Source organism: Dioscorea cayenensis, chromosome 12 (assembly GCF_009730915.1).
Source record: "Dioscorea cayenensis subsp. rotundata cultivar TDr96_F1 chromosome 12, TDr96_F1_v2_PseudoChromosome.rev07_lg8_w22 25.fasta, whole genome shotgun sequence".
Taxonomy (NCBI): Eukaryota; Viridiplantae; Streptophyta; class Magnoliopsida; order Dioscoreales; family Dioscoreaceae; genus Dioscorea; species Dioscorea cayenensis.
In genome coordinates, this window is record NC_052482.1 from 1,116,720 (window position 1) to 1,141,844 (window position 25,125).

The window sequence follows — 25,125 nt, forward strand, 5'->3', positions numbered from 1 at the left end:
TTTTGTAAAATTTATTGTTTGATAATTTGATTTTCTAAAAATTAGTATATATATGCTATTTAAAAAAAAGTATAACTTTAAGAAAATATTTATAAAATTGAAAATTTACCTCATTCACTTTTTACTTGTCCTTTAAAAAAATTTCTAACTCCTTTTAAAAAATATTTTTGCCTCCGTTAAAACCTTTCTAACTCCGTTCAGTTTGTTGGAGGGTTTAGCAAGATTCACTCCTATATAAGGAGGACTACAAACGAGTATGAAACAAAGACAATATATCCATTGAGATGGACGGACGCTGGATGCTTAAAAAAGGAGCCACAGCTTTAGTCACTGGAGGTACCAAAGGAATTGGGTACACCCTTCTCTCCGATATCCTTTTCTTCTTCACTTTAAATATATACTCTTCTCTATATTGGACTTTGAACTAATTAAGATTGATCTATTAATTAATCTTACAAATATTATAAGTTACCTCACTTAATTGTAGGCGTGCCATAGTGGAAGAATTAGCAAAATTTGGAGCCTCTGTGTATACATGTTCTCGCAACCAAGCTGAGCTTGCTGAATGCCTGAAACAATGGGAAGGCAACAACTTCAAAGTTACTGGATCAGTGTGTGATGTGTGTTCTAGGACTGAAAGGGAGAAACTAATGGAGAATGTATCTACTGTTTTCCAAGGAAAGCTTGACATATTTGTAAGCATTAAATTACAATTACTTTTCTACGTGCATGCATGTGGCTTAATTTTCTCTCATATATATACGTGTTATGTTGTTGCTATATATAGATAAACAATGTAGGGACTGGTGTGAGGAAACCCACAATGGAATATACTGCTGAAGATTACTCATTAACAATGACTACCAATTTTGAATCTGCACTCCATTTTAGCCAATTAGCTCATCCTTTGTTGAAAGCTTCGACATCAGGAAGCGTTGTGTTCATTTCCAGCACTAGTACTCTCCATGTTTATGTAAAATCAGCTTTGTATACAGCAAGTAAAGGTAAAACTATACATAAACCAATTGTTGTTGCAAGTATTGAATTTCAATTTTGGATTTTGATTGCTTTCCATTTGAATATATAGGAGCTTTGAATCAACTAGCCAAGCATTTAGCATGTGAGTGGTCTAAAGACAATATCAGAGTCAACTGTGTTGGACCTGCAGTTCTTAAAACACCTCTAATTGAAAGCCTTGTAAGTCAGTCTTATCTTCAGCTGAGACTCTGGATAAATATATATATATTGATGAGATTGTTTTGGTTAAAAACAGTGTCTTGAAAATGAATTCATGGAGCATGAATTATCTCGGACTCCTCATGGGCGTCTAGGAGAACCAGAAGAAGTGGCATCTGTTGTTGTTTTCCTTTGCCTTCCTGCAGCCTCATATGTTACTGGCCAAATCATCAATGTTGATGGAGGACGAACACAACCTTGTTAGTGTTAGCAGGTGATATATTGAATGTTTGTTGAAGGTTTATGATAGTTTTCCTGCTGAGTTTAAATGTTCGTTAAGTTGGCTTGTTGTTTGAAATAAGGAAATAATGAAGGTTGTGATGTATGTGTGTCTAAGTAATTCTATGCAGGTTAAGTATGGTTGTGTTTAGTCTTGTCTGGTCTGTTATGCTTGTTAGCAAGTATGTTTGGGAATAAATGGTTTTGCTGAAAACCAATGTAATAAATGAGAGAGAATCTTTGTTCTGTGAGTGAATTCTCATGAAGTTTCTAGCTTCTTTTACTGTTTATCTTCTTTCTCTGCATTGCAAATTTAATAACAGTTAGAACATTTGACAGCAACTTAACATATCACTTTTAAACAAAAAAAAATCACCGATTTATTGAAAATAAAAAAAGAAAACACAGAACTCAGGATCAGACCCAAAAAAAAAAAAATTACAGACAACAAAAATAAAGGGAGTTCGTCGATTAAATATCATTAGTGGTGAAGAGCATCATTAAAATTTTCATATATTTAATATATATATATATATATATATATATTAAATATCAAATAATGAAACCTACAAAAAAAAATTTAAAAAAATAAAGGGAGCCTCCGAAGTGATCTTCTGCCTCTGTCAACTTGAGTAGGCCTTTGTTACTAGAAAGTGGAGTTCGTCGATTCAGCTTTATTTTTTTCTATTTCTTTGCTCTCATTCGGTTGTTAGTGTGACATGCATCACCGATGGTGATTGCATTCCCACATTTGTTCGGTCCAGGTTCGGTTCGCTTTAGTGGTTTTTATGTGTCTACTATATTCTTTTTTTCTTCAATGATCAATAAATTGATAATTTATCTACTTTTATTTAAAAAATAAAATAAATCTATAGAATCAATGTTAATAAAATTGATTTTTTGGCAATACATGTCAAGTTTTTATTTAAAGAAAAGGCGAGGTTTTTGCTTGATAGCGAATCTCTTTTCCAAAAGCCCTAGAGTGCCGTGTTTTGCTAAAATATGAAAAAGAAGTTTTTTGCTTAAACGTAAAAAGAAGTTTTATGTGTTACCACTCTCATCCCAGCTGCGTTCCCAGTTCACGGAGGAGCAACATTAGGTTCATCGACGAGCCGCCTTCTTGTTGTGTGTTTATGCTCGGATCTAGTGCAATTACGTCGAGTTTAAAAAAGCAAAACATCACTGTGTTGCCAACTACCGAAGCTTTTCAAGTGCTGCTTGTCAAGCTGTATGGTTGAAGCAGTTGTTAGTTGATATGGGAGAGCATTCAACAGATCCTACTCAAATTCTATGTGACAACAAATCGGCAATCTTTACCGCTAAAAACCCAGCCATGCATGGGCGAACAATCGAATCGACATCAAGTTTCATTTCTTAAGAAGTTTCGTTTTAGATGGATTGATATGTTTAACATTTTGCAGTACAAATGATCAGCTTGCTAATATTTGAACCAAAGTAAGCTTGTTTGGTTCGCCCATGGTTAGATATTTTTGTATCTAGAACAAATTACGACATCACAAAACTAATGAAGCAATAATAAAGGAATACATGAAAAGGAGTAAAGCACTTCAATAGAATATATTGGTTACCTCAAGCATACCTTGGTTACCTCATGCTTTGATGGAGATAAAAGAAAGATAGAGCATTATTGGCACTGGATTCCATTTTAACTTCTAACATATTCACATGGCCACACGGCCCACATATCTCCCATTTTAGATTATGTTCAAATAATCAATTAATCACCATTAATAGATTAATGCTCTCATTATGCAATAACAAACTATCCCTAAAGCTAATAAATTTTCATTATTTATGCATTTGAATTGTGGTTTTAATTAAAATTTGTATTATTGTATTATTTTATATTGTAGACAATTGCTTTGTTGGATTTTTTTACCTTAACCTTTAGCCCCCTGCCAATGCATCCTGGTTCCGTCACTGCACCAAAGGCTTATATATCTATCTAGAAGTATTTCAATTTTAGGGTGTTCACAATCACAAATCAAGGGAGAGTATTGTTAATCAAAGAGGTGAAGCTATTGAAAATGTTAAACCACCACACTTGAAAGGGTGGTGGGAGTTTTCTATTTATAATCATTTACTATAAGCAAGTGTTTTGTTGTCTTCCTCTTAAAGTGGGAAATTCAATATACATCTTCTTCTTGAACTTTATCTTACTTATTTTTTCCTATCAATTTATTTCATCCCAAAATTATTTCCAAAAAAATCGAGACGTTATAGCTTAGACTATAAATATTAAAGTCTTACACATAAACCCTTGAAAAACATTACACTCAAAACATGCACGTATAACAACATTTGGGCTCTTAAATTGACTATCATAAACCGTTAATACAACAAGCTACCATCCTTTCTAATTCATTCAACGCCACGCCTCTGGACACAGCTCACAATGCTTGCTCCCCATCCTTTGATGCTTGATCTATTCTATCATGTCATTCAAGATTACACTTCCATTTAGGGATGTCAGCAGTGCAGAGTGAGTAGGGGTATGCCAAAAACCCTTACCCTCTACCCTGCACCCGTGACCACTACCCCATACTGCGATCTTACCCATACCCTTCTGCAGTAAAAAAATCATACCTCACTCAGCAGGGTACAGGTATACCCGTAGGGTATCCGCTTACCCGTTGTTCAAATTATCGAATTAAATTTAAATAATAATAAAAATAAATTAATTATACATTATATTACAATCTTTTAAACACATGTCCATAAATTAAAATTACAAGTTGATATATATTTGTTTATCTTAAATTATATAATCACATAAAAACGACGCTTTATTTTAGTGACTCAAATGCTACATCTCTACCTTTTTGTTTTGTTCATGTTTTAACTATCTTGGTTTTTGTTTTTAAATTTTTCATATATCTACTATTTATATTTTTATATAGCTTTCAAATTTTTATAAATATCTAGTAAGATTTTGAATATAAAAAACATTATAAGTAATTCTCATAAGTTATATCCAATTGATTTTTATTAGTATCTTATTTTTCAGGATGTTCTTATATAGAATAAATTATTATAACATTATTTTTTTTATATTTGTTTATTTTTTAATTTAATTATGATTCTTAATATATATCTAAAATTTATTTTTTTCATAATATTATCAAATATAAATATAAAAATTAAATAAAATTTAAAATAATATATTAAGAGAAAATTTGAAGTATTATTTTCAAATTAATCACCATGAAAATAGATATTGAGTAAATTGTGAGTAAATGTTTAGTTTAATAAAAAATTATATATATATATATATATATATAAGGGTAAGGGTAAGGGTATGGGTAGGTAGAGGCATACTCACTCCGACTGCATCTGCTCAAAAACTAACGGTATTACCCCTTAGTCAGACAGATCCCTGGCCAAAGAGGGTATTACCCTCTTTCGACCGCACGGCATCTGCATACCCGTCGTGGGAGTACAAATTGCCATCTCTACTTCCATTAATGCATTGATGGCCTAGTCATTAGTCACGTCCCCTCGAACCCAAACTCACTGGGACCAGTGCGTAGACAAACGGCAAGGCCTCCGAACCTGGTTCAGGACAAACAAAACTACAACAAACCAACTGAGGTACAAAATTACAGACTCTACAAAGTACACAATACCATAATACAGAAGTCCAAAATACAAAATACAAGAATACAGGGATAGATAATGACAAGAATTCAAATTTTACAATAAGACAAGCAACATCTACAGACAGTCTTTCAAGATCTACACCAGTCTACCACTCTTGATCTGAAAAGGATTTAAAACAAATCCATGAGCTCACTAGTCCAGTAAGTAATCCAGAAAGTGATTTAAAACAACAGGATTAATTATAAATCTTGATTTCAGAAATTGAGAATAATTCAAAGTAAGTTTAAACATAGTTTAAACAAATACAAAATAAATGAGTAAACAGAGGTATAGTTCTCAAGTAATACCACTATTTAAGAATACTGTAATCAAAAGAATACTAGATTCAAAGCTGTAAATCAGAAATATAGAAAATTTTCTAAATATGAGCATAAGTCTCCAAACCATAGTTAGACTAAATCAAAAATTACAAAAATGACTTTTCAAGTATACCGGAATTTCAGAATAGCACAAGTCTCCGAAATCACAATTTAACAAAATACAGAGTATAATATTCTAATAAAAGAATATTTCCAAGTAAGTCGCTCACCAAAAAAATTGAAAAACCGAAAATGCGAATCTAAAAATTTGTACAAAAAAATCAATAGCACCAAATAGTATTATCAAAACCACATGATAAAGCATAGATAACAAAAATCCGAGTATGTCTCCAAATTCACTCGTAAGTGCCAAAGATCATTTGTTTATCCCTCGTGATAGACCCGAGCCAAAATAACAGAAATCATTTATTTACTCTCGATGACCCGAGACTAAATACCTGGTGACCGTTGATTACTTCACCAAACGGACACGGCATGAACTGCATCTCATTTTTCCCAAAAATTACTTGTCGACAAGGTCGTGGGTTTAACCCCCACCGATGAGTTGCATATCGCTCATTTGGAGACCAAAACATTCAGATACAAAATATTTACAGAGTACAAGTTCATAAATTTCTAAAATTCCTCAAGTTCATAAATATTCAAAAATACTAATAAATATCACAATCTCACTTTAAGGAAAATAAATCGATAACCATAAATGAAATATAGAAAAATTTAAGTACATAAAGTATTTAAAATTATTCCAAACACCAGCTCCTTTAAAACTAAATTAAATGATTAAATAAATAAATAGATATTGGAATTAATTAAGTCAATCCCAAAGATAGTAGAGTCATCAACCCACGTCTGCAAACAAACGAATTTTATAAATATTGAAGTAATCATTTGAATGTAATTGCACACTTAGTATAAATAATAAATTAATAACCAAGTTAAAATGAATAGCGATCATTTAATTAACATTACACCAATGTAGATTTACCAAGTCAACGACTAAATAAAAATAATTAACTAAAGAAAATACCTCAAAATACAAATTCCAAATAAATAATTTCAATATTAACAAAAATAACAGATATTCAAAATAAAATAATAAAATACTAGATAATTATTTTACTGAATAAAATAATTTCTTAAATACTGAAAATACGGAGTTATTGGTAGATTACTTACCTCGAAAATACTCTACTCCATGACACAATGCGATGACCTAAAGTCACTTCTCAAATGGTCATATAACCCAAGGATTGTCAACTATTAGAACTCAAAAAAATCATGAACCAATCAAAACATAAATGAACAACATAAACTAGGGTTGCTGGTCATCATCAAGGCAACTACCTAAGATCGTCCAAGGACTACAAGGTCACTTCCAAATGGAAACAAAAACACATTCTAAGGTTGCAGAAATTAAAAGGTAAGTGTGTTTTGCTATGCATGCACTAGTTGGCCCTTAAGCATTCTTGAAAGAAGACATGGAGACATGCAAGTCATCCAAAATTACATGCATAAAGTCACACCACATGAGAGCATGCATCTCAAAGCTTGTGTTTCCCAAGATTGGATTATCTAAAGAGTTCAAAACACTACAAAGGCTGCAGGTTTTCACTAAATTTACAAGTTAACATTCTTTTATCTTCAACAATAATCATTAACCTTCTCCAATATGGAATTAAATCCATAAAAGCAACCACAAAATAAAGATATACAAACTCAACAACAACAATAATGCCATAAAGGAATCTCATAGTTTGGCATAGCCACCATTCCATAATTATATTAGGAGAAATAATTTCTTGTAAATGAGCATATCAAAATGGTTGCAGGTTATACAAATGCTTAAAAAAATAATGGTTTTAGGTAAACATTAGATGCTCACCAACAAGGCATTATGCAGCCATAACCTCATGTCTTCATCATCATAATTCCATCACATCTCTCTAAACCTCCAGTAATGGACACCAAAGAAGCAAGAGTAGAAACCCACCATATTCTAGATTTAATGAAATCAAGCTTCTTCCAACATTCATGTGTCCAAAACCCAACCATTCCCTCTATCAAGTTTCCACGCAGGAGCATCGCCGGAGCTTCGCCAGATTTTCAAACCCAGAATTGCCTCTCTCTCTCTCTCTCTCTCTCTCTCTCTCTCTCTCTCTCTCTCTCTCTCCCTCTCTCTAAGTGAGAAAACTCTTGAAGAAGGATGCTAATCTCTTGTCGAAGTTTAACTTCCGGTGATAGTAATACTCGTGTAGAAAATCATCTCACTTAGATCACCAATGGATTTTCATCTTGAGAGCAAGAAGGTCTTATACTTAGATCAAGACATGAACTCTATCTTCTCCCTCTCTTAAAGGATTGCACTCTCTTCTTACTAAAGAGCTCTAACATGCATAACTTTCTCAGTGGGTAGAAGAAAGGATGGCTATAGCTGGGTTCCAAAGCCATTATTGCAACAAAAGCTTCAAACAAAGCTTCATGAATTCACGGTTTAACAATTGGGAAACTACACAATTTTCCTTGAATCCAAGCTTTGGGCTTGGTTCCAAACAAATGGAGACAAACAAGACTGGGGCCCACATTAGCATAGGCTCCATAGCTTCAGATCACTCAAAACAAAGTATCTGTGACACTTCGTATTTGGCTCAATAAGGACAAAAACAATGTTTGGAAAATTGGATCAGGAAGCGACCCGGCCTCACGTTTGGGTCACAGGTTGATCGGTCCAACCGGATGACCAGTTTTGGTAGGACCGGATGATGTCATATATATATATATTTTTATTTAAAAAATATTAAATTGTAAATATATTGTGTGACAATCAAATAATATATATTAAACCAACAATTTTTTGTTAGAAAAAATGATAAACTTCATGAGTAAAAAAACTAATTGTGTAAATTATACTATATCAATCAAAGCTTACTCAACTTCTAACAAAAACCCATGCTAAAAGTAAAACCAAAAAATTGGGATCAATAAAATGTATGTCACTAGCATATAATATAAACTCCATACAACCTCTGAACACTTGAAAAGTCAAGGAGTCCAACTTCAATTGCATCTTATTTGCACATGTTGTAAACTTCTCGGCGACCTTGTCAACTCCAAATGGCAATTCCTTAACAAGAAATAGAGACATGAACAAACTAAGTTATTAATAGAAGAAAAAAACACATGAAAAAAAAATGTAACAAAATGGATAAAACTGGATTGACAAAATCATAACAAAATCAAGAATTACAAATAAATAACCAAACTAATATTTTTGAAATAAACACAAGAAAGCACCAAAACATACAGGATTCATCCTCAAACAAGGAAAATATTAGGAATTAGTCTTGAAGAGGAAAACCTAGAAAGAATAGATCAATCCAAGAACCTCCAACTCCAAGTGTAGAAATTGAGCTTGATGGGAGAGATCGGATGAGGCTTCCAATTGATCAATAATCCTTTCTTTAATTCTTCCTTCTTTGAGCAAAGCAAGGTTGATGGGAGAGATTGGACGAGGTGGCTGAAATGGTGAAAGTGAAACCATGAAAGTGAAAAATGGAAATCCTCAAATCAAGAAAGACATAAACCCAAAATATTATTAAAAACATTAAAATAACAAAACACTAAAACCCGGGGCTTGCCTGGTTCCAGTCCAACCGGCCGGTTCATTGGTTTTAAATGAGTTTTACTGGGTTTAGCTTTGGTCAACTTTTGATATTAAACCGGACCGGACTGTGGTCCGTTTCCCGGTTTTTCCAGTCTGACTAGCCGGTTTGGTCCGGTTTTCAAAACATTGGACAAAAGAAGATAAGGATCAGCAAACACTTCTATCATTCAAGCTTGGCCCATGAAATTAAGAGAGCCTTGTTTGTATTTATGTCATGGATGACGTATTTATATATTCAGCCATAGAAAAGTGTTTGTTGGGGCTGGGGCGGAGCTAGGGGTAGGTGAAGGGCAATGGCCCTGCCTAATTTTTGTTTTTTTAATAATATATATGTATATATCAGCCATAGAAAAGTGTTTGTGGGGGGCAGGGGCAGAGCTAGGGGTGGGTGAAGGGGGCATGGCCCTACCTAGTTTTTGAATTTTTTTAATAATATATATATTTATATATTCAGCCATAGAAAAGTGTTTGTGGGGGTAGGGGCGGAGCTATGGGTGGGTGAAGGGAGCATGGCCCTGCCTAGTTTTTTTGTTTTTTTAATATTATATATATATAATATAAAAATTAATATTTTTAGAAAAAATCTTTGTGAAATTTTATTATTTAGCTGTTTAATATTTTACAAATTAATTTATATAATTTCTGTTTTGGTAAGAGCCTATTATTTGATGAATTGGTTTTTTTTTTTACAAATTAGTATATATTGACATAAAATATTATAGTGTTAAAAAAAATTATAAAATTTTATAGTTTAACATTTTGACATTTAATAAATTGATAATATTGTAACAAATTTTTTTTTTTTGGTAAAATTTATTATTTGATAACTTGATTTTCTAAAAATTAGTATATATATGCTATTTAAAGAAAGTATAGCTTTAGAAAAATATTTATAAAATTGGATATTTGCCTCATTCACTTGTCCTCTAAAAAAATTTCTAGCTCCTCTTAAAAAATATTTTGGCCTCCGTTAAAAAAAAATTTTTATGACTCCGCTGCTATATAAGGAGGACTACAAACGGGTATGAAACAAAGACAATATATCCATTGAGATGGACGGACGCTGGACGCTTAAAAAAGGAGCCACAGCTTTAGTCACTGGAGGTACCAAAGGAATTGGGTACACCCTTCTCTCCCATATACTTTTCTTCTTCACTTTAAATATATACTCTTCTCTATATTGGACTTTGAACTAATTAAGATAGATCTATTAATTAATCATACAAATATTATAAGTTACCTCACTTAATTGTAGGCGTGCCATAGTGGAAGAATTAGCAAAATTTGGAGCCTCTGTGTATACATGTTCTCGCAACCAAGCTGAGCTTGCTGAATGCCTGAAACAATGGGAAGGCAACAACTTCAAAGTTACTGGATCAGTGTGTGATGTGTGTTCCAGGACTGAAAGGGAGAAACTAATGGAGAATGTATCTACTGTTTTCCAAGGAAAGCTTGACATATTTGTAAGCATTAAATTACAATTACTTTTCTACGTGCATGCATGTGGCTTAATTTTCTCTCATATATATACGTGTTATGTTGTTGCTATATATAGATAAACAATGTAGGGACTGGTATAAGGAAACCCACAATGGAATATACTGCTGAAGATTACTCATTAACGATGACTACCAATTTTGAATCTGCACTCCATTTAAGCCAATTAGCTCATCCTTTGTTGAAAGCTTCAACATCAGGAAGCGTTGTGTTCATTTCCAGCACTAGTACTCTTCATGTTTATGTAAAATCAGCTTTGTATACAGCAAGTAAAGGTAAAACTATACATAAGACCAATTGTTGTTGCAAGTATTGAATTTCAATTTTGGATTTTGATTGCTTTCCATTTGAATATATAGGAGCTTTAGATCAACTAGCCAAGCATTTAGCATGTGAGTGGTCTAAAGACAATATCAGAGTCAATTGTGATGGACCTGCAGTTCTTAAAACACCTCTAATTGAAAGCCTTGTAAGTCAGTCTTATCTTCAGCTGAGACTCTGGATAAATATATATATATTGATGAGATTGTTTTGGTTAAAAACAGTGTCTTGAAAATGAATTCATGGAGCATTGATTATCTCGGACTCCTCATGGGCGTCTCGGAGAACCAGAAGAAGTGGCATCTGTTGTTGTTTTCCTTTGCCTTCCTGCAGCCTCATATGTTACTGGCCAAATCATCAATGTTGATGGAGGACGAACACAACCTTGTTAGTGTTAGCAGGTGATATATTGAATGTTTGTTGAAGGTTTATGATAGTTTTGCTGCTAACTTTAAATGTTCATTAAGTTGGTTGTGGTTTGAAATATGGAAATAATGAAGGTTGTGATGTATGTGTGTCTAAGTAATTCTATGCAGGTTAAGTATGGTTGTGTTTAGTCTTGTCTGGTCTGTTATGCTTGTTAGCAAGCATGTTTGGGAATAAATGGTTTTGCTGAAAACCAATGTAATAAATGAGAGAATCTTTGTTCTGCGAGTGAATTCTCATGAAGTTTCTAGCTTCTTTTACTGTTTATCTTCTTTCTCTGCATTGCAAATTTAATAACAGTTAGAACATTTGACAGCAACTTAACATATCACTTTTAAATAAAAATAAATAAATAAATCACTGATTTATTGAAAATAAAAAAACAAAACACAGAACTCAGGAACAGACAAAAAAAAATACAGATAAACCCTTGAAAAACATTACACTCAAAACATGCACGTATAACAACATTTGGGCTCTTAAATTGACTATCATAAACCGTTAATACAACAAGCTACCATCCTTTCTAATTCATTCAGCGCCACGCCTCTGGACACAGCTCACAATGCTTGCGCCCAATCCTTTGATGCTTGATGTATTCTATCATGTCATTCAAGCTTACACTTCCATTAATGCATGATGGCCTAGTTATTAGCATAGGCTCCACAGCTTCAGATCACTCAAAACAAAGTACCTATGATACTTCGTATTTAGCTCAATAAGGACAAAAACAATGTTTTGAAAACCGGATCAGGAAGCGACCCGGCCTCACGTTTGGGTCAAGGGTTGAGCGGTCCGACCGGATGACCAGTTCTGGTTGGACAGGAGGATGATGTCATATATATATATATATATATATATATATATATAGCGGTCCGACCGGATGACCAGTTCTGGTTGGACAGGAGGATGATGTCATATATATATATATATATATATTTATTTATTTATTTAAAAAATATAAAATTGTAAATATATTGTGTGACAATCAAATAATATATATTAAACCAACAATTTTTTGTTAGCAAAAATGATCAACTTCATGAGTAAAAAAACTAATTGTGTAAATTATACTAAATCAATCAAAGCTTACTCTACTTCTAACAAAAACCCATGCTAAAAGTAAAACCAAAAAAATTGGGGTCAATAAAATGTATGTTACTAGCATATAATATGAACTCCATACAACCTCTAAACATTTGAAAAGGCAAGGAGTCCAACTTCAATTGCATATTATTTGCATATGTTGTAAACTTCTCGGCGACCTTTTCAACTCCAAACGGCAATTCTTTAACAAGAAATAGAGACATGAACAAACTAAGTTATTAATAGAAGAAGAAAAAACATGAAAAAAAAAAATGTAACTAAATGGATAAAACTGGATTGACAAAATCATGACAAAATCAAGAATGACAAATAAATAACCAAACTAATATTTTTGAAATAAACACAAGAAAGCACCAAAACATACAGGATTCATCCTCAAACAAGGAAAATATTAGGAATTAGTCTTGAAGAGGAAAACCTAGAAAGAATAGATCAATCCAAGAACCTCCAACTCCAACTGTAGAAATTGAGCTTGATGGGAGAGATCGGATGAGGCTTCCAATTGATGAATAATCCTTTCTTTAATTCTTCCTTCTTCTAGCAAAGCAAGGTTGATGGGAGAGATTGGATGAGGCGGCTGAAATGGTGAAAGTGAAACCATGAAAGTGAAAAATGAAAATCCTCAAATCAGGAAAGACATAAACCCAAAAAAAAAAAAACATTAAAATAACAAAAAACTAAAAACCGGGGTTTGCTCGATACCAATCCAAACGGCCAGTTCATTGGTTTTAAATGGGTTTGACTGGGTTTAGCTTTGGTCAACTTTTAATATTAAACCGGACCGGACTGTGGTCCGGTTCCCGATTTTTCTGGTCCGACCAGCAGGTCTGGTCTGGTTTTCACAACATTGGACAAAAGAGGATAAGGATCAACAAAAACTTCTGTCATTCAAGCTTAGCCCATGAAATTAAGAGAGCCTTGTTTGTATTTATGTCATGGATGACGTATTTATATATACAGCCATAGAAAAATGTTTGTTCGGGTAGCGGTAGAGCTAGGGGTGGGTGAAGGGCAATGGCCCTGCCAAGTTTTTGTTTTTTTTTTAATATATATATATATATATATATATAAGTTTGTGGGGGAAAAGGGCGGAGCTAAGGGTGGAGTGAAAGGGCCATGGCCCTGCCTAGTTTTTTTGTTTTTTTTAATAATATATATATATAAGTTTGTGGGGGAAAGGGCGGAGCTAAGGGTGGGTGAAAGGGGCCATGGCCCTGCCTAGTTTTTGTTTTTTTTTAAAAATAATATATATATATATATCAGCCATAGAAAAGTGTTTGTGGGGCAGGGCCGGAGCTAGGGGTGGGTGAAGGGGGCATGGCCCTGCCTAGTTTTTGTTTTTTTTAATAATATATATATACATATATATATATATTCATATATTCAGCCATAGAAAAGTGTTTGTGTTGGCAGGGGCGGAGCTAGGTGTGGGTGAAGGGAGGAGCATGGCCCTGCCTAGTTTTTTTTTTTTAATAATATATATATATAATATAAAAATTAATATTTTTAGAAAAAATCTTTGTGAAATTTTTTTATTTAGCTGTTTAATATTTTAAAAATTGATTTATATAATTTCTGTTTTGGTAAGAGCCTATTATTTGATAAGTTGGCTTTTTTTTACAAATTAGTATATATTGACAAAAAATATTATAGTTTCAAAAAAAAAATTTCAATATTATAGTTTAATGTTTTGACATTTAATAAATTGATAATATAATAATAAATTTTTTTTGTAAAATTTATTGTTTGATAAATGTATTCTCCAATACAAGCCAAACATCATGGGCAATAGAGAGACCAACAACGACAGCGATAGCTTCCTCGGTGAGAGAGGAAAGCAAGAGGCAGAGAAGACGTTGATCAATTGCTTTCCATGCCTGATATTTGGTGCTGAGTGTGGTAGAAGTTATTGGTTCAAAACGGGGTTGTGGAATAATAGTTCCATCTACATAGCCCAGAAAGTCTTGACTCCCAAGAAGAAAAAGAAGTTGGCTTTTCCAGAGAAGATAATTGGACGAAGAAAGCGTGATGGTGATCATATGGATTAGGGTGTTGAAAGGAAGAAGATGGGAAGAGGATTCAGAAGCCATTGGGAAGAAAGGATCAAGGTTGCTAAACCAGACAGGCTCTGATACCATGACAATGTTAAACCACCACACTTGAAAGGGTGGTGAGAGTTTTCTATTTATAATCATTTACATAATAAAAGAAACTATTACAAATCAAAACATATATATCAAACAAGAAAGGAAGGACTATTATAAATCAAATCATATCAAATGAGAAAGGAAAGAATGAATACAAAAGATTAGCATATAATGAAGGGTCACATATGGGAAGCCTTAATTAAAGGCTACATATCCTCAACAGCTATGACTTTTGCCAATGAGAAGATATTTAGAGAAATGAATATGAAATTAATATGTAAATGTGAAAGGTCACAAAAATACTATAAGCAAGTGTTTTGTTGTCTTCCTCTTAAAGTGGGAAATCCAATATACATCTTCTTCTTGAACTTAATCTTACTTATTTTTGCCTATCAATTTATTTCACAACAATATTATTTCCAAAAAAATCGAGACGTTACAGCTTAGACTATAAATATTAAAGTCTTACACATAAACCCTTGAAAAACATTACACTCAAAACATGCACGTATAACAACATTTGGGCTCTTAAATTGACTATCATAAACCGTTAATACAACAAGCTACCATCCTTTCTAATTCATTCAGCGCCACGCCTCTGGACACAGCTCACAATGCTTGCGCCCCATCCTTTGATGCTTGATGTATTCTATCATGTCATTCAAGCTTACACTTCCATTAATGCATGATGGCCTAGTTATTAGCATAGGCTCCACAGCTTCAGATCACTCAAAAGAAAGTATCTGTGATACTTCGTATTAAGCTCAATAAGGACAAAAACAATGTTTTGAAAACCAGATCAGGAAGCGACCCGGCCTCACGTTTGGGTCACGGGTTGAGCGGTCCGACCGGATGACCAGTTCTGGTTGGACAGGATGATGTCATATATATATATATATATATTTATTTATTTATTTAAAAAATATAAAATTGTAAATATATTGTGTGACAATCAAATAATATATATTAAACCAACAATTTTTTGTTAGCAAAAATGATCAACTTCATGAGTAAAAAAACTAATTGTGTAAATTATACTATATCAATCAAAGCTTACTCAACTTCTAACAAAAACCCATGCTAAAAGTAAAACCAAAAAAATTAGGGTCAATAAAATGTATGTCACTAGCATATAATATGAACTCCATACAACCTCTAAACATTTGAAAAGGCAAGGAGTCCAACTTCAATTGCATATTATTTGCATATGTTGTAAACTTCTCGGCGACCTTGTCAACTCCAAATGGCAATTCCTTAACAAGAAATAGAGACATGAACAAACTAAGTTATTAATAGAAGAAAAAAACACATGAAAAAAAAATGTAACAAAATGGATAAAACTGGATTGACAAAATCATAACAAAATCAATAATTACAAATAAATAACCAAACTAATATTTTTGAAATAAACACAAGAAAGCACCAAAACATACAGGATTCATCCTCAAACAAGGAAAATATTAGGAATTAGTCTTGAAGAGGAAAACCTAGAAAGAATAGATCAATCCAAGAACCTCCAACTCCAAGTGTAGAAATTGAGCTTGATGGGAGAGATCGGATGAGGCTTCCAATTGATCAATAATCCTTTCTTTAATTCTTCCTTCTTTGAGCAAAGCAAGGTTGATGGGAGAGATTGGACGAGGTGGCTGAAATGGTGAAAGTGAAACCATGAAAGTGAAAAATGGAAATCCTCAAATCAAGAAAGACATAAACCCAAAAAAAAAAAAAAATATTATTAAAAAAACATTAAAATAACAAAACACTAAAACCCGGGGCTTGCCTGGTTCCAGTCCAACCGGCCGGTTCATTGGTTTTAAATGAGTTTTACTGGGTTTAGCTTTGGTCAACTTTTGATATTAAACCGGAACGGACTGTGGTCCGATTCCCGGTTTTTTCAGTCTGACCATCCGGTCTGGTCCGGTTTTCAAAACATTGGACAAAAAAGGAAAAGGATCAGCAAACACTTCTGTCATTCAAGCTTGACCCATGAAATTAAGAGAGCCTTGTTTGTATTTATGTCATGGATGACGTATTTATATATATATTCAGCCATTGAAAAGTGTTTGTTGGGGCAAGGGCGGAGCTAGGGGTGGGTGAAGGGCTATGGCCCTGCCTATTTTTTGAGGGGTGGGTGAAAGGGGCCATGGCCCTGCCTATTTTTTGTTTTTTTTATAATATTTATATATATTTATGTATATATCAGCCATAAAAAAGTGTTTGTGGGGCATGGGCGGAGCTAGGAGTGGGTAAAGGGGGCATGGCCCTACCTAGTTTTTGAATTTTTTTAATAATATATATATATATATATATTCATATATTCAGCCATAGAAAAGTGTTTGTGGGGGCAGGGGCGGAGCTAGGGATGGGTGAAGGAAGCATGGCCCTGCCTAGTTTTTGTTTTTTTAATAATATATATATAATATAAAAAAATTAATATTTTTTTAGAAAAAATCTTTGTGAAATTTTATTATTTAGCTATTTAATATTTTACAAATTGATTTATATAATTTCTGTTTTTATAAGAACCTATTATTTGATGAGTTGTTTTTTTTTTACAAATTAGTATATATTGACAAAAAATATTATAGTTTTAAAATAAAATTTATAAAATATTATAGTTTAACCTTTGACATTTAATAAATTGATAATATAGTAATAAATTTTTTTTGTAAAATTTGTTGTTTGATAATTTGATTTTCTAAAAATTAGTATATATAAGCTATTTAAAAAAAAGGTATAGTTTTAAAAAAATATTTATAAAATAGAAAATTTGCCTCATTCACTTTCTACTTGTCCTTTCAAAAAAATTCTAGCTAGCTCCTTTTAAAAAATATTTTGGCCTCCGTTAAAAAAAAAGAAAAACCTTTCTAACTCCGCTCTGTTATGGAGTAGATGTTCCTGCTGTTCGTCTTAGTAGGCCTGAGATGTCAGATGACATCTTCCGTCTCCTAAGCTCCCTTACTCTGTCTGCTTTTTTTATCGCTGCTTTTGCTCCTCCTCACCTCCCGGTGAAAGTGATGACTCTTTCCCTATTACTATATTTCTCCTCAGATTGTTGTCTTTTTCTTAATAAATCTATGGCTTTATCCACATTTATCAAAACTCCGCTCTGTTTGTTGGAGGGTTTAGTAAGATTCACTCCTATATAAGGAGGACTACAAACGAGTATGAAACAAAGACAATATATCCATTGAGATGGACGGAAAAAGGAGCCACAGCTTTAGTCACTAGAGGTACCAAAGGAATTGGGTACACGTACCCTTCTATCCCATATCCTTTTCTTCTTCACTTTAAATATATACTCTTCTCTATATTGGACTTTGAACTAATTAAGATAGATCTATTAATTAATCATACAAATATTATAAGTTACCTCACTTAATTGTAGGCGTGCCATAGTGGAAGAATTAGCAAAATTTGGAGCCTCTGTGTATACATGTTCTCGCAACCAAGCTGAGCTTGCTGAATGCCTGAAACAATGGGAAGGCAACAACTTCAAGGTTACTGGATCAGTGTGTGATGTGTGTTCCAGCACTGAAAGGGAGAAACTAATGGAGAATGTATCTACTGTTTTCCAAGGAAAGCTTTATATATGTGTGATGTGTGTTCCAGTACTCTCCATGTTTATGTAAAATCAGCTTTGTATACAGCAAGTAAAGGTAAAACTATACATAAACCAATTGTTGTTGCAAGTATTGAATTTCAATTTTGGATTTTGATTGCTTTCCATTTGAATATATAGGAGCTTTGAATCAACTAGCCAAGCATTTAGCATGTGAGTGGTCTAAAGACAATATCAGAGTCAACTGTGTTGGACCTGCAGTTCTTAAAACACCTCTAATTGAAAGCCTTGTAAGTCAGTCTTATCTTCAGCTGAGACTCTGGATAAATATATATATATTGATGAGATTGTTTTGGTTAAAAACAGTGTCTTGAAAATGAATTCATGGAGCATGAATTATCTCGGACTCCTCATGGGCGTCTAGGAGAACCAGAAGAAGTGGCATCTGTTGTTGTTTTCCTTTGCCTTCCTGCAGCCTCATATGTTACTGGCCAAATCATCAATGTTGATGGAGGACGAACACAACCTTGTTAGTGTTAGCAGGTGATATATTGAATGTTTGTTGAAGGTTTATGATAGTTTTCCTGCTGAGTTTAAATGTTCGTTAAGTTGGTTGTGGTTTGAAATATGGAAATAATGAAGGTTGTGATGTATGTGTGTCTAAGTAATTCTATGCAGGTTAAGTATGGTTGTGTTTAGTCTTGTCTGGTCTGTTATGCTTGTTAGCAAGTATGTTTGGGAATAAATGGTTTTGCTGAAAACCAATGTAATAAATGAGAGAATCTTTGTTCTGCGAGTGAATTCTCATGAAGTTTCTAGCTTCTTTTACTGTTTATCTTCTTTCTCTGCATTGCAAATTTAATAACAGTTAGAACATTTGACAGCAATCTAACATATCACTTTTAAACAAAAACAAATTAAAAAAAAAAAATACAGACAACACAACAAATAGGAAAAGAGACAAGTACAATCATTAGTGGTGAAGCAGACCTTTAGAATTTTCAGATATTTGAATTTATGATGCAGGCAATGACAACTAGCAAGAAAATGCACAAAATTGAAGACTGAGGAAGACGAAGATTAGTGAAATTCTCATTTTATTTATATTTTCATTTTTATCATATTTTGTTTCCCAATAATAATAAAAAACAATCATGATGAAAAAGGGCTCTGATTTACTGTGAATTTCTTGTATTATGTTTACTGATATTTATTAGAATTATCAACCTCGGCTCACAATATATATATATATTACATTCCTTTTCCTTGCATATTTTTATTTCCTTAAAAATGTACGGAAATTAATCTAAAATTCTAGAAAATAAGTACCATTAACTCGAAAAGTGGCAGCCTTATACCCTAATAAAAAATCCACCGCTCAAATGTTATAATCATATGTTATAAATTCAGTGGCAGAACCAGAAGAAAAATAAAACAGGTGTTGACTCTGAACTAAAAATAAGTTTTGGAGATTTATTAAATTTGTTTAAAAAAATATAGTCAAATTAGTTGAACGATATTATTGTTTGGCAGATCTAATTAAAAAAAAAAACAAACAAGGTTATAGGATACAATCATTATTTTTTTTTATAATATAAGACTAAGTAAAAAATTAAAGGCCAAATAATAAAAATTTTTATAAATATTATATATATATATATTTTATTTATTTATAAGTTATATCATAGCTTATAAAAGCACGGGTCAAACAATAAATTTTTACTATTTTGCTATAAATATAATTTTTATTCTATATAAACTTATTTCTAATAAATGGTGGGGCAAACAATAAATTTTTGAAAAAACAAACTAATTTTTTTAATACTATATAAATTGATTTGTAAAAATCGAAATAATAAATTTTTGCTTTGGTTCCAAACATTATTTTTTTTAAAACTATTGTATTAATTTGTAAATAGTTGTTATTTTTAGAATATATATATATATATATTATTGGTTGGGGGCTAAGGCGGTGCTCAAGCACCCCCTTGACCCTTCCTTCTTACGCCCCTAGTTATAATCATGTGTTCGTTAACTCTTCTTCCATTAAATAGTGCTAGACTTGTTCAAGGGGCGGGCTACCCGTCCAAACCCGAAGGCCCCTCAGAAAAATGGGAGGGCTTGGACAAATATATAAGGCCCGATGTCCGGGCCTTGGACAAAAAAAGAAGCCCATTTTTAAAAATAGGCCGGGTTTGATTTTTATTATTAAAAGTCTGACCCGGCCTGGCCCGAATTATAAAATATATTTATTAATTAGTTTTGTATGGGTTTGAATTTCCATTGATTATTTATTAATTAGTTTTATATATACTTATATAATATATATTTATTGTTGATTGTCATTGATTATAATGGTTTGAATTTTAGTTGTTGTAATTGTATAAATATTTGCATTTGGTACTTTAATTTTTAAGTGTTTTTTTTGTCATATTCACATATTAATATTATTGTTAAGTTTTTTTTATAACTTATATATTATTTGATGAAAAACCTATTTAGGCGGGCTTGGGTGGGCCTTGGATAGAGGTCATTAAATTTGGACGGGTTCTGGCAAGGGTTAAGGCCCAGATTTTCGGGTCGGGCCGGGCTTGGACAAACTTAAATTTTAGTAATTATGGATAAAGCCCGGCCCGAATCCGGCCCGGCCTAGCCTGGCCCATGGACAGGTCTAAACAATACCTTCAAAATATTAAAACTCCATCGCTCGAAAAATTACCAAAATATCAATGTTAGCTTTATCCTTTTTTATTTAAAAAAAAAACACAGATTAGCTCCTCAATACGCCCTGCATGCAGTCTGAACTTATTGAATAAGAAACTGGGAGCACTAGCTGTTTTGGATAGATTCTCCATGAGCAATATTAGTAAAAAGATTCAGAAATTGTTGGCCATGTAATGAATTTTACTTATCAGGTGTAACTCATAACCATTTTCAGAATCAAGCAAAGAGGAAGGTAGCACATTAATTGAAGAGACTAATGTGCTAACTTAAAAAATGCAAGCCTTTTGGGTTGGTTGATCCAATTAAATAAATGTATGGTGACTTAAACAATACTCATATTAAGAAGTGCATGTGAATGATGGCGGTGGTGCATTGCCAAAACAAGCTTAGATTGTTTAATTATTGTTTAATCATGCTTTGATGGAGACAAAAGAAAAAGACATAACATTATTGGCATTGGATTCCATTTTAACTTCTAACATATCACATGGCCACATGGCCCATATGTCTCCCATTTTAAATTATATTCAAATAATCAATTAATCACCATTAATAGATTATTAATGCTCTCATTATGCAATAATAAACTATCACTAAAGCTAATAAATTTTCATTATTTGTATATTTAAATCATGGTTGTTTTAATTAAAATTTATATTATATTATTATTTTATATTGTTAGATAATTATTTTGTTGGATTTTTTTTTTCACCTTCACCTTTAGCCCCTTGCCAATGTATCCTAGTTTCGCAACTGCACCAAAGCTTTATATATCTATCCAGAAGTATCCCAATTTTAGGGTGTTCACAACCTCAAATCAAGGGTAGAGTATTGGAGTGATAAGAGAGATGAAGCTACGACTTTGTCCAGTCAATTAGAAGCATTTTGTAGATTCAACAAATGGACAATGCATGGGCCTGTAGTGAAGGTCTTACTTTTGAGATAAGCCAATGGTGTGGTGACTTGGTTAACAAGTAAAATCAACTTTAAAAGTACTCTAAGGTTTTGTATGTGTGCATGAAAAGAAGAAAAATTTTCTTTTGCATGAAATTATGTGCGCAAGTTCTTATATATCCTATATATGTGTTATTGCAATATTAGCAATGGATTTAATTTTGTTGCTAAATCCGTTTTCTGAATTTTGAAATGGAATTAAATCCATTTCTACAAAATTAGTAACTGGTTTTTAAGAAACAGGAAAAATTATGTTTCTAAAATGAATTTGTAACAGATTAGAAACAAAAAATATTGTTTGTAGATTGCAATTTTCTTATAGTGTTGTAGTGTTTTGAATATGAGAACTATTATATATATCTTGGGTGCCCAAAGAGTGAGGTTTGCATATGCTTGAAAGCTAGATTTTTGAAATTATCATCTACATGCACCATGTCTCTCACTGAACTCTTCTCCATGCAGATTTTCCTTGTGATCTGAAAAAGGATGCTGCCGAATTCTTGTTGTCCTTATCTCCCTCCACAACTTGGACTCAAGATTTTCATATGCATAGAAGGTTAGCTATATAGAAGCTATTATAAATATGATTGTTACACGAGATAAGAATGAAGAAAAGGTTGTTATGATCTCTTTTAATCATTATATTGTCACCTAGTTGAAGTTCCCATGCCAATTAGGTAAGAATTTGTTACTCATTGATGCCCTTGTCACCAACCATATTTCCTTTGATATTTGTGTGAGTATTTGGGGGCAAGAGGGTGCTCAAGCACCCCCTTCCCCATTATATGTATATTCATAATTATATTATATATATATATAAAATTAAAATATTAATCATTATAAATTCATATGGAAGATGCTACTCTTTATTTTAAAAAAGTCTACCTCATATTATTTAAAACATAAAAATAATATAGTAATGGGGGGGGGGCAAGCACCCCCTTCCCCATTATATGTATATTCATAATTATATTATATATATATAAATAAAATTAAAATATTAATCATTATAAATTCATATGGAAGATGCTACTCTTTATTTTAAAAAATTCTACCGCATATTATTTAAAATAAATTAAATAAAAATAATAAAATTACTATATTAAATAAATTTGATGTTGACTGATAATAAATAATATAGCTAGCCAAAAATAAATCATCAAATTATTTTATTTTTAAATTTTATATATATAGATTTTTTTTATTGAACTTATCAATACATAATTATCAATATTTAGGATATTAATATAAAAATAAAAATAAAATTCTAAAAAATGCAATTACTATAGCAAAATCTCTAAAACAAAAAAATATTACAAATCTCATGATTTGTGAGTTTTTTCTCTTTGATCAACTATCTCCAAAATTATGTTTTATTTTCATTATAAGGATTTATCATTTTTTTTCCTGTTTGTTTGATATCTAATTTAATTTTTTTAATTTATGTGTTATTATTTGTTGTGTAATAATATTTATATTTGTTGAATGATTGTTAGATATTTGTTAAATATTTGTTTCATTATGAAAATTATTGTTAAAAAATGTTATATATTTGTGATTAATTGTTATGAAAATTTTAATTATTCATTAGATTATTTGTTGAATAATTGTTGTATTTAATAATTGACTTATATATGAATTTGTTTAAAGTTGTTTTTTAATTACATTATTTGTTGATTTATTGCTTAACTAGGTTAGTTAATCCCTAATTATATAGATATGATAGCAATTTTACACATAAACCAAATTTTTTAGATGGATATACATTTTATATTTTTAAAATATTAATTATTATAATCTCAAGTTTGAATTAATAAAATTATTTAAAATTAAAAAAAAAAAATTTAAATTCAGCACCCCCTTAATTTTAGTTTTGGTTATGCCATTGATCACCCTTATTACTCTATGATTTGTGGGACTCCTTATCACTCCATGAACTCACACATTTGATACCAAAATGAGATTATTGTGTGTTAATACATCCTCACTCGCCATGGCAAGTGCGGGAGAAGGGAAAGTCGAACGATCGTCGGAGTTTACGGAGAAAAAACGCTTAGGAGTCTTTATAGAGAGAGAGTTCTAAATTAATGCCCAAGTCTTTGATGAACTAACGACCAAAGGTGCAAGAGAGTAACAAAGGAAATGGAGCTTGTAGTATTGATAGATATTGGCTGTTTAGTTCATACCAGCTTACAAGACTCAAGTACGAATATAAAGACTTTCAAAACAGACAAGACTGACACAACACTAAAGGTAAAGACAACATGTGACTTCACACCAAAACAAAATACTTTTGATCATATCTCATCCCATCCAATCACACATGCAGAGTGTGGACTTCTTCATGCTGCGTACAGGATCAAGCCTCCATTCAGTCTTCTCAACACCGGCTTAGTTCACACCTAGATTTAATCTACTCTCTGAGTGAACTCCAACACACTCCCCTTTACTCAGAGAGTCTTCACACTAAGCATTTCTCTGAAATGCACGTGCTTGGCACTTGGCAAGGCCTTTCTGAGCACATCAGCTGCTTACTCGTTTGTGCCACAGTACACAAGTTTAATTACACCTTCACTTATCAAACCTCGAATAAAATAGAACCGGGTATCTATGTGCTTGGTACGGACATGTAATGTGGGGTTTTTTGCAATAGCTATTGCCAACTTGTTGTCACAATAGATGACTGTGGATTCACTTTGCCTTTCATTCATGTCTTCTAGCAGTTTTTGCATCCACAAAGCTTGACATGTGGCCGAACTTGCAGTGATATATTCAGCTTCCGTACTGGACAACGCCGTTACGTCTTGCTTCTTCGAGGACCAGGCAACAGCCCCCGACCCAAGATGAAACACCCATCCTGTGGTACTTTTTCGGTCATCTAACGAACCACTCCAGTCACTGTCCGTATATCCGGTGAGTTTCCAACGATCGGTATGTTCATAGACCAAGCCATAGTTTGTTGTGCCGGCCACATACTGCATGATACGCTTGACTGTTCCAAGTTGGTGTTGTGAGGGTTGATGCATGTATCGTGATACGATAGATACGGCATGCATAAGATCTGGGCGAGTGTGCGTCAAGTATAGCAAACTACCCACCAATCATCTGTATCTCCAGGCATCGACATCCCCAGAACCATCCTCAAGACAGAGCTTTTCATTAGCATTCAACGGGCTTGTCACAAGTTTGCATTATTGATCATTCCAGACTTGGATAGGAAGTTCTCAGCATATCTTTTTTGAGAGACAAACACAAAACCTTTCCCCTGTT

At 32.6% G+C, this 25,125-nt stretch overlaps 2 protein-coding genes and 1 long non-coding RNA gene across 4 annotated transcripts; 2 read left to right on the forward strand and 1 right to left on the reverse strand.

Moving 5' to 3' along the window:
* The first annotated feature begins 210 nt into the window (after positions 1 to 210).
* Positions 211 to 1,606, forward strand: LOC120273815 (tropinone reductase homolog At5g06060-like). Its single transcript, XM_039280528.1, has 5 exons — positions 211 to 352; positions 488 to 695; positions 788 to 1,004; positions 1,088 to 1,197; positions 1,274 to 1,606. The coding sequence occupies exons 1-5, from the start codon at positions 285 to 287 to the stop codon at positions 1,439 to 1,441; spliced, it is 771 nt and encodes a 256-aa protein (XP_039136462.1). The 5' UTR covers positions 211 to 284; the 3' UTR covers positions 1,442 to 1,606.
* A 3,423-nt stretch (positions 1,607 to 5,029) lies between these two features.
* On the reverse strand, positions 5,030 to 9,019 carry LOC120273946. Its single transcript, XR_005540656.1, has 3 exons — positions 8,812 to 9,019; positions 8,478 to 8,577; positions 5,030 to 5,235 (listed from the first exon to the last, which is right to left on the reverse strand). It is a non-coding gene; the product is annotated as an uncharacterized LOC120273946 (long non-coding RNA).
* Positions 9,020 to 10,125: 1,106 nt separating this feature from the next.
* On the forward strand, positions 10,126 to 18,875 carry LOC120273079 (tropinone reductase homolog At5g06060-like). Of its 2 annotated transcripts, none has more exons than XM_039279724.1 (5): positions 10,126 to 10,237; positions 10,373 to 10,580; positions 10,673 to 10,889; positions 18,358 to 18,467; positions 18,544 to 18,875. In XM_039279724.1, the coding sequence occupies exons 1-5, from the start codon at positions 10,170 to 10,172 to the stop codon at positions 18,709 to 18,711; spliced, it is 771 nt and encodes a 256-aa protein (XP_039135658.1). In that variant the 5' UTR covers positions 10,126 to 10,169; the 3' UTR covers positions 18,712 to 18,875. The 2 variants fall into 2 exon arrangements, with proteins under 2 accessions (XP_039135658.1, XP_039135659.1); XM_039279725.1 differs by lacking the exons at positions 18,358 to 18,467; positions 18,544 to 18,875 and adding exons at positions 10,974 to 11,083; positions 11,160 to 11,584.
* Positions 18,876 to 25,125: the final 6,250 nt, after the last annotated feature.

Excerpts from the sequence above, each read along its gene's own strand:
- LOC120273079 (XM_039279724.1), top strand. The coding sequence starts at position 10,170 with ATGGACGGACGCTGGACGCTTAAAAAAGGAGCCACAGCTTTAGTCACT. Across the intron at positions 10,238-10,372 it reads GGAGGTACCAAAGGAATTGG|GCGTGCCATAGTGGAAGAAT; the intron begins GTACACCCTTCT and ends ACTTAATTGTAG. Across the intron at positions 18,468-18,543 it reads CACCTCTAATTGAAAGCCTT|TGTCTTGAAAATGAATTCAT; the intron begins GTAAGTCAGTCT and ends GGTTAAAAACAG.
- LOC120273815 (XM_039280528.1), top strand. The coding sequence starts at position 285 with ATGGACGGACGCTGGATGCTTAAAAAAGGAGCCACAGCTTTAGTCACT. Across the intron at positions 696-787 it reads AAGGAAAGCTTGACATATTT|ATAAACAATGTAGGGACTGG; the intron begins GTAAGCATTAAA and ends TGCTATATATAG. Across the intron at positions 1,198-1,273 it reads CACCTCTAATTGAAAGCCTT|TGTCTTGAAAATGAATTCAT; the intron begins GTAAGTCAGTCT and ends GGTTAAAAACAG.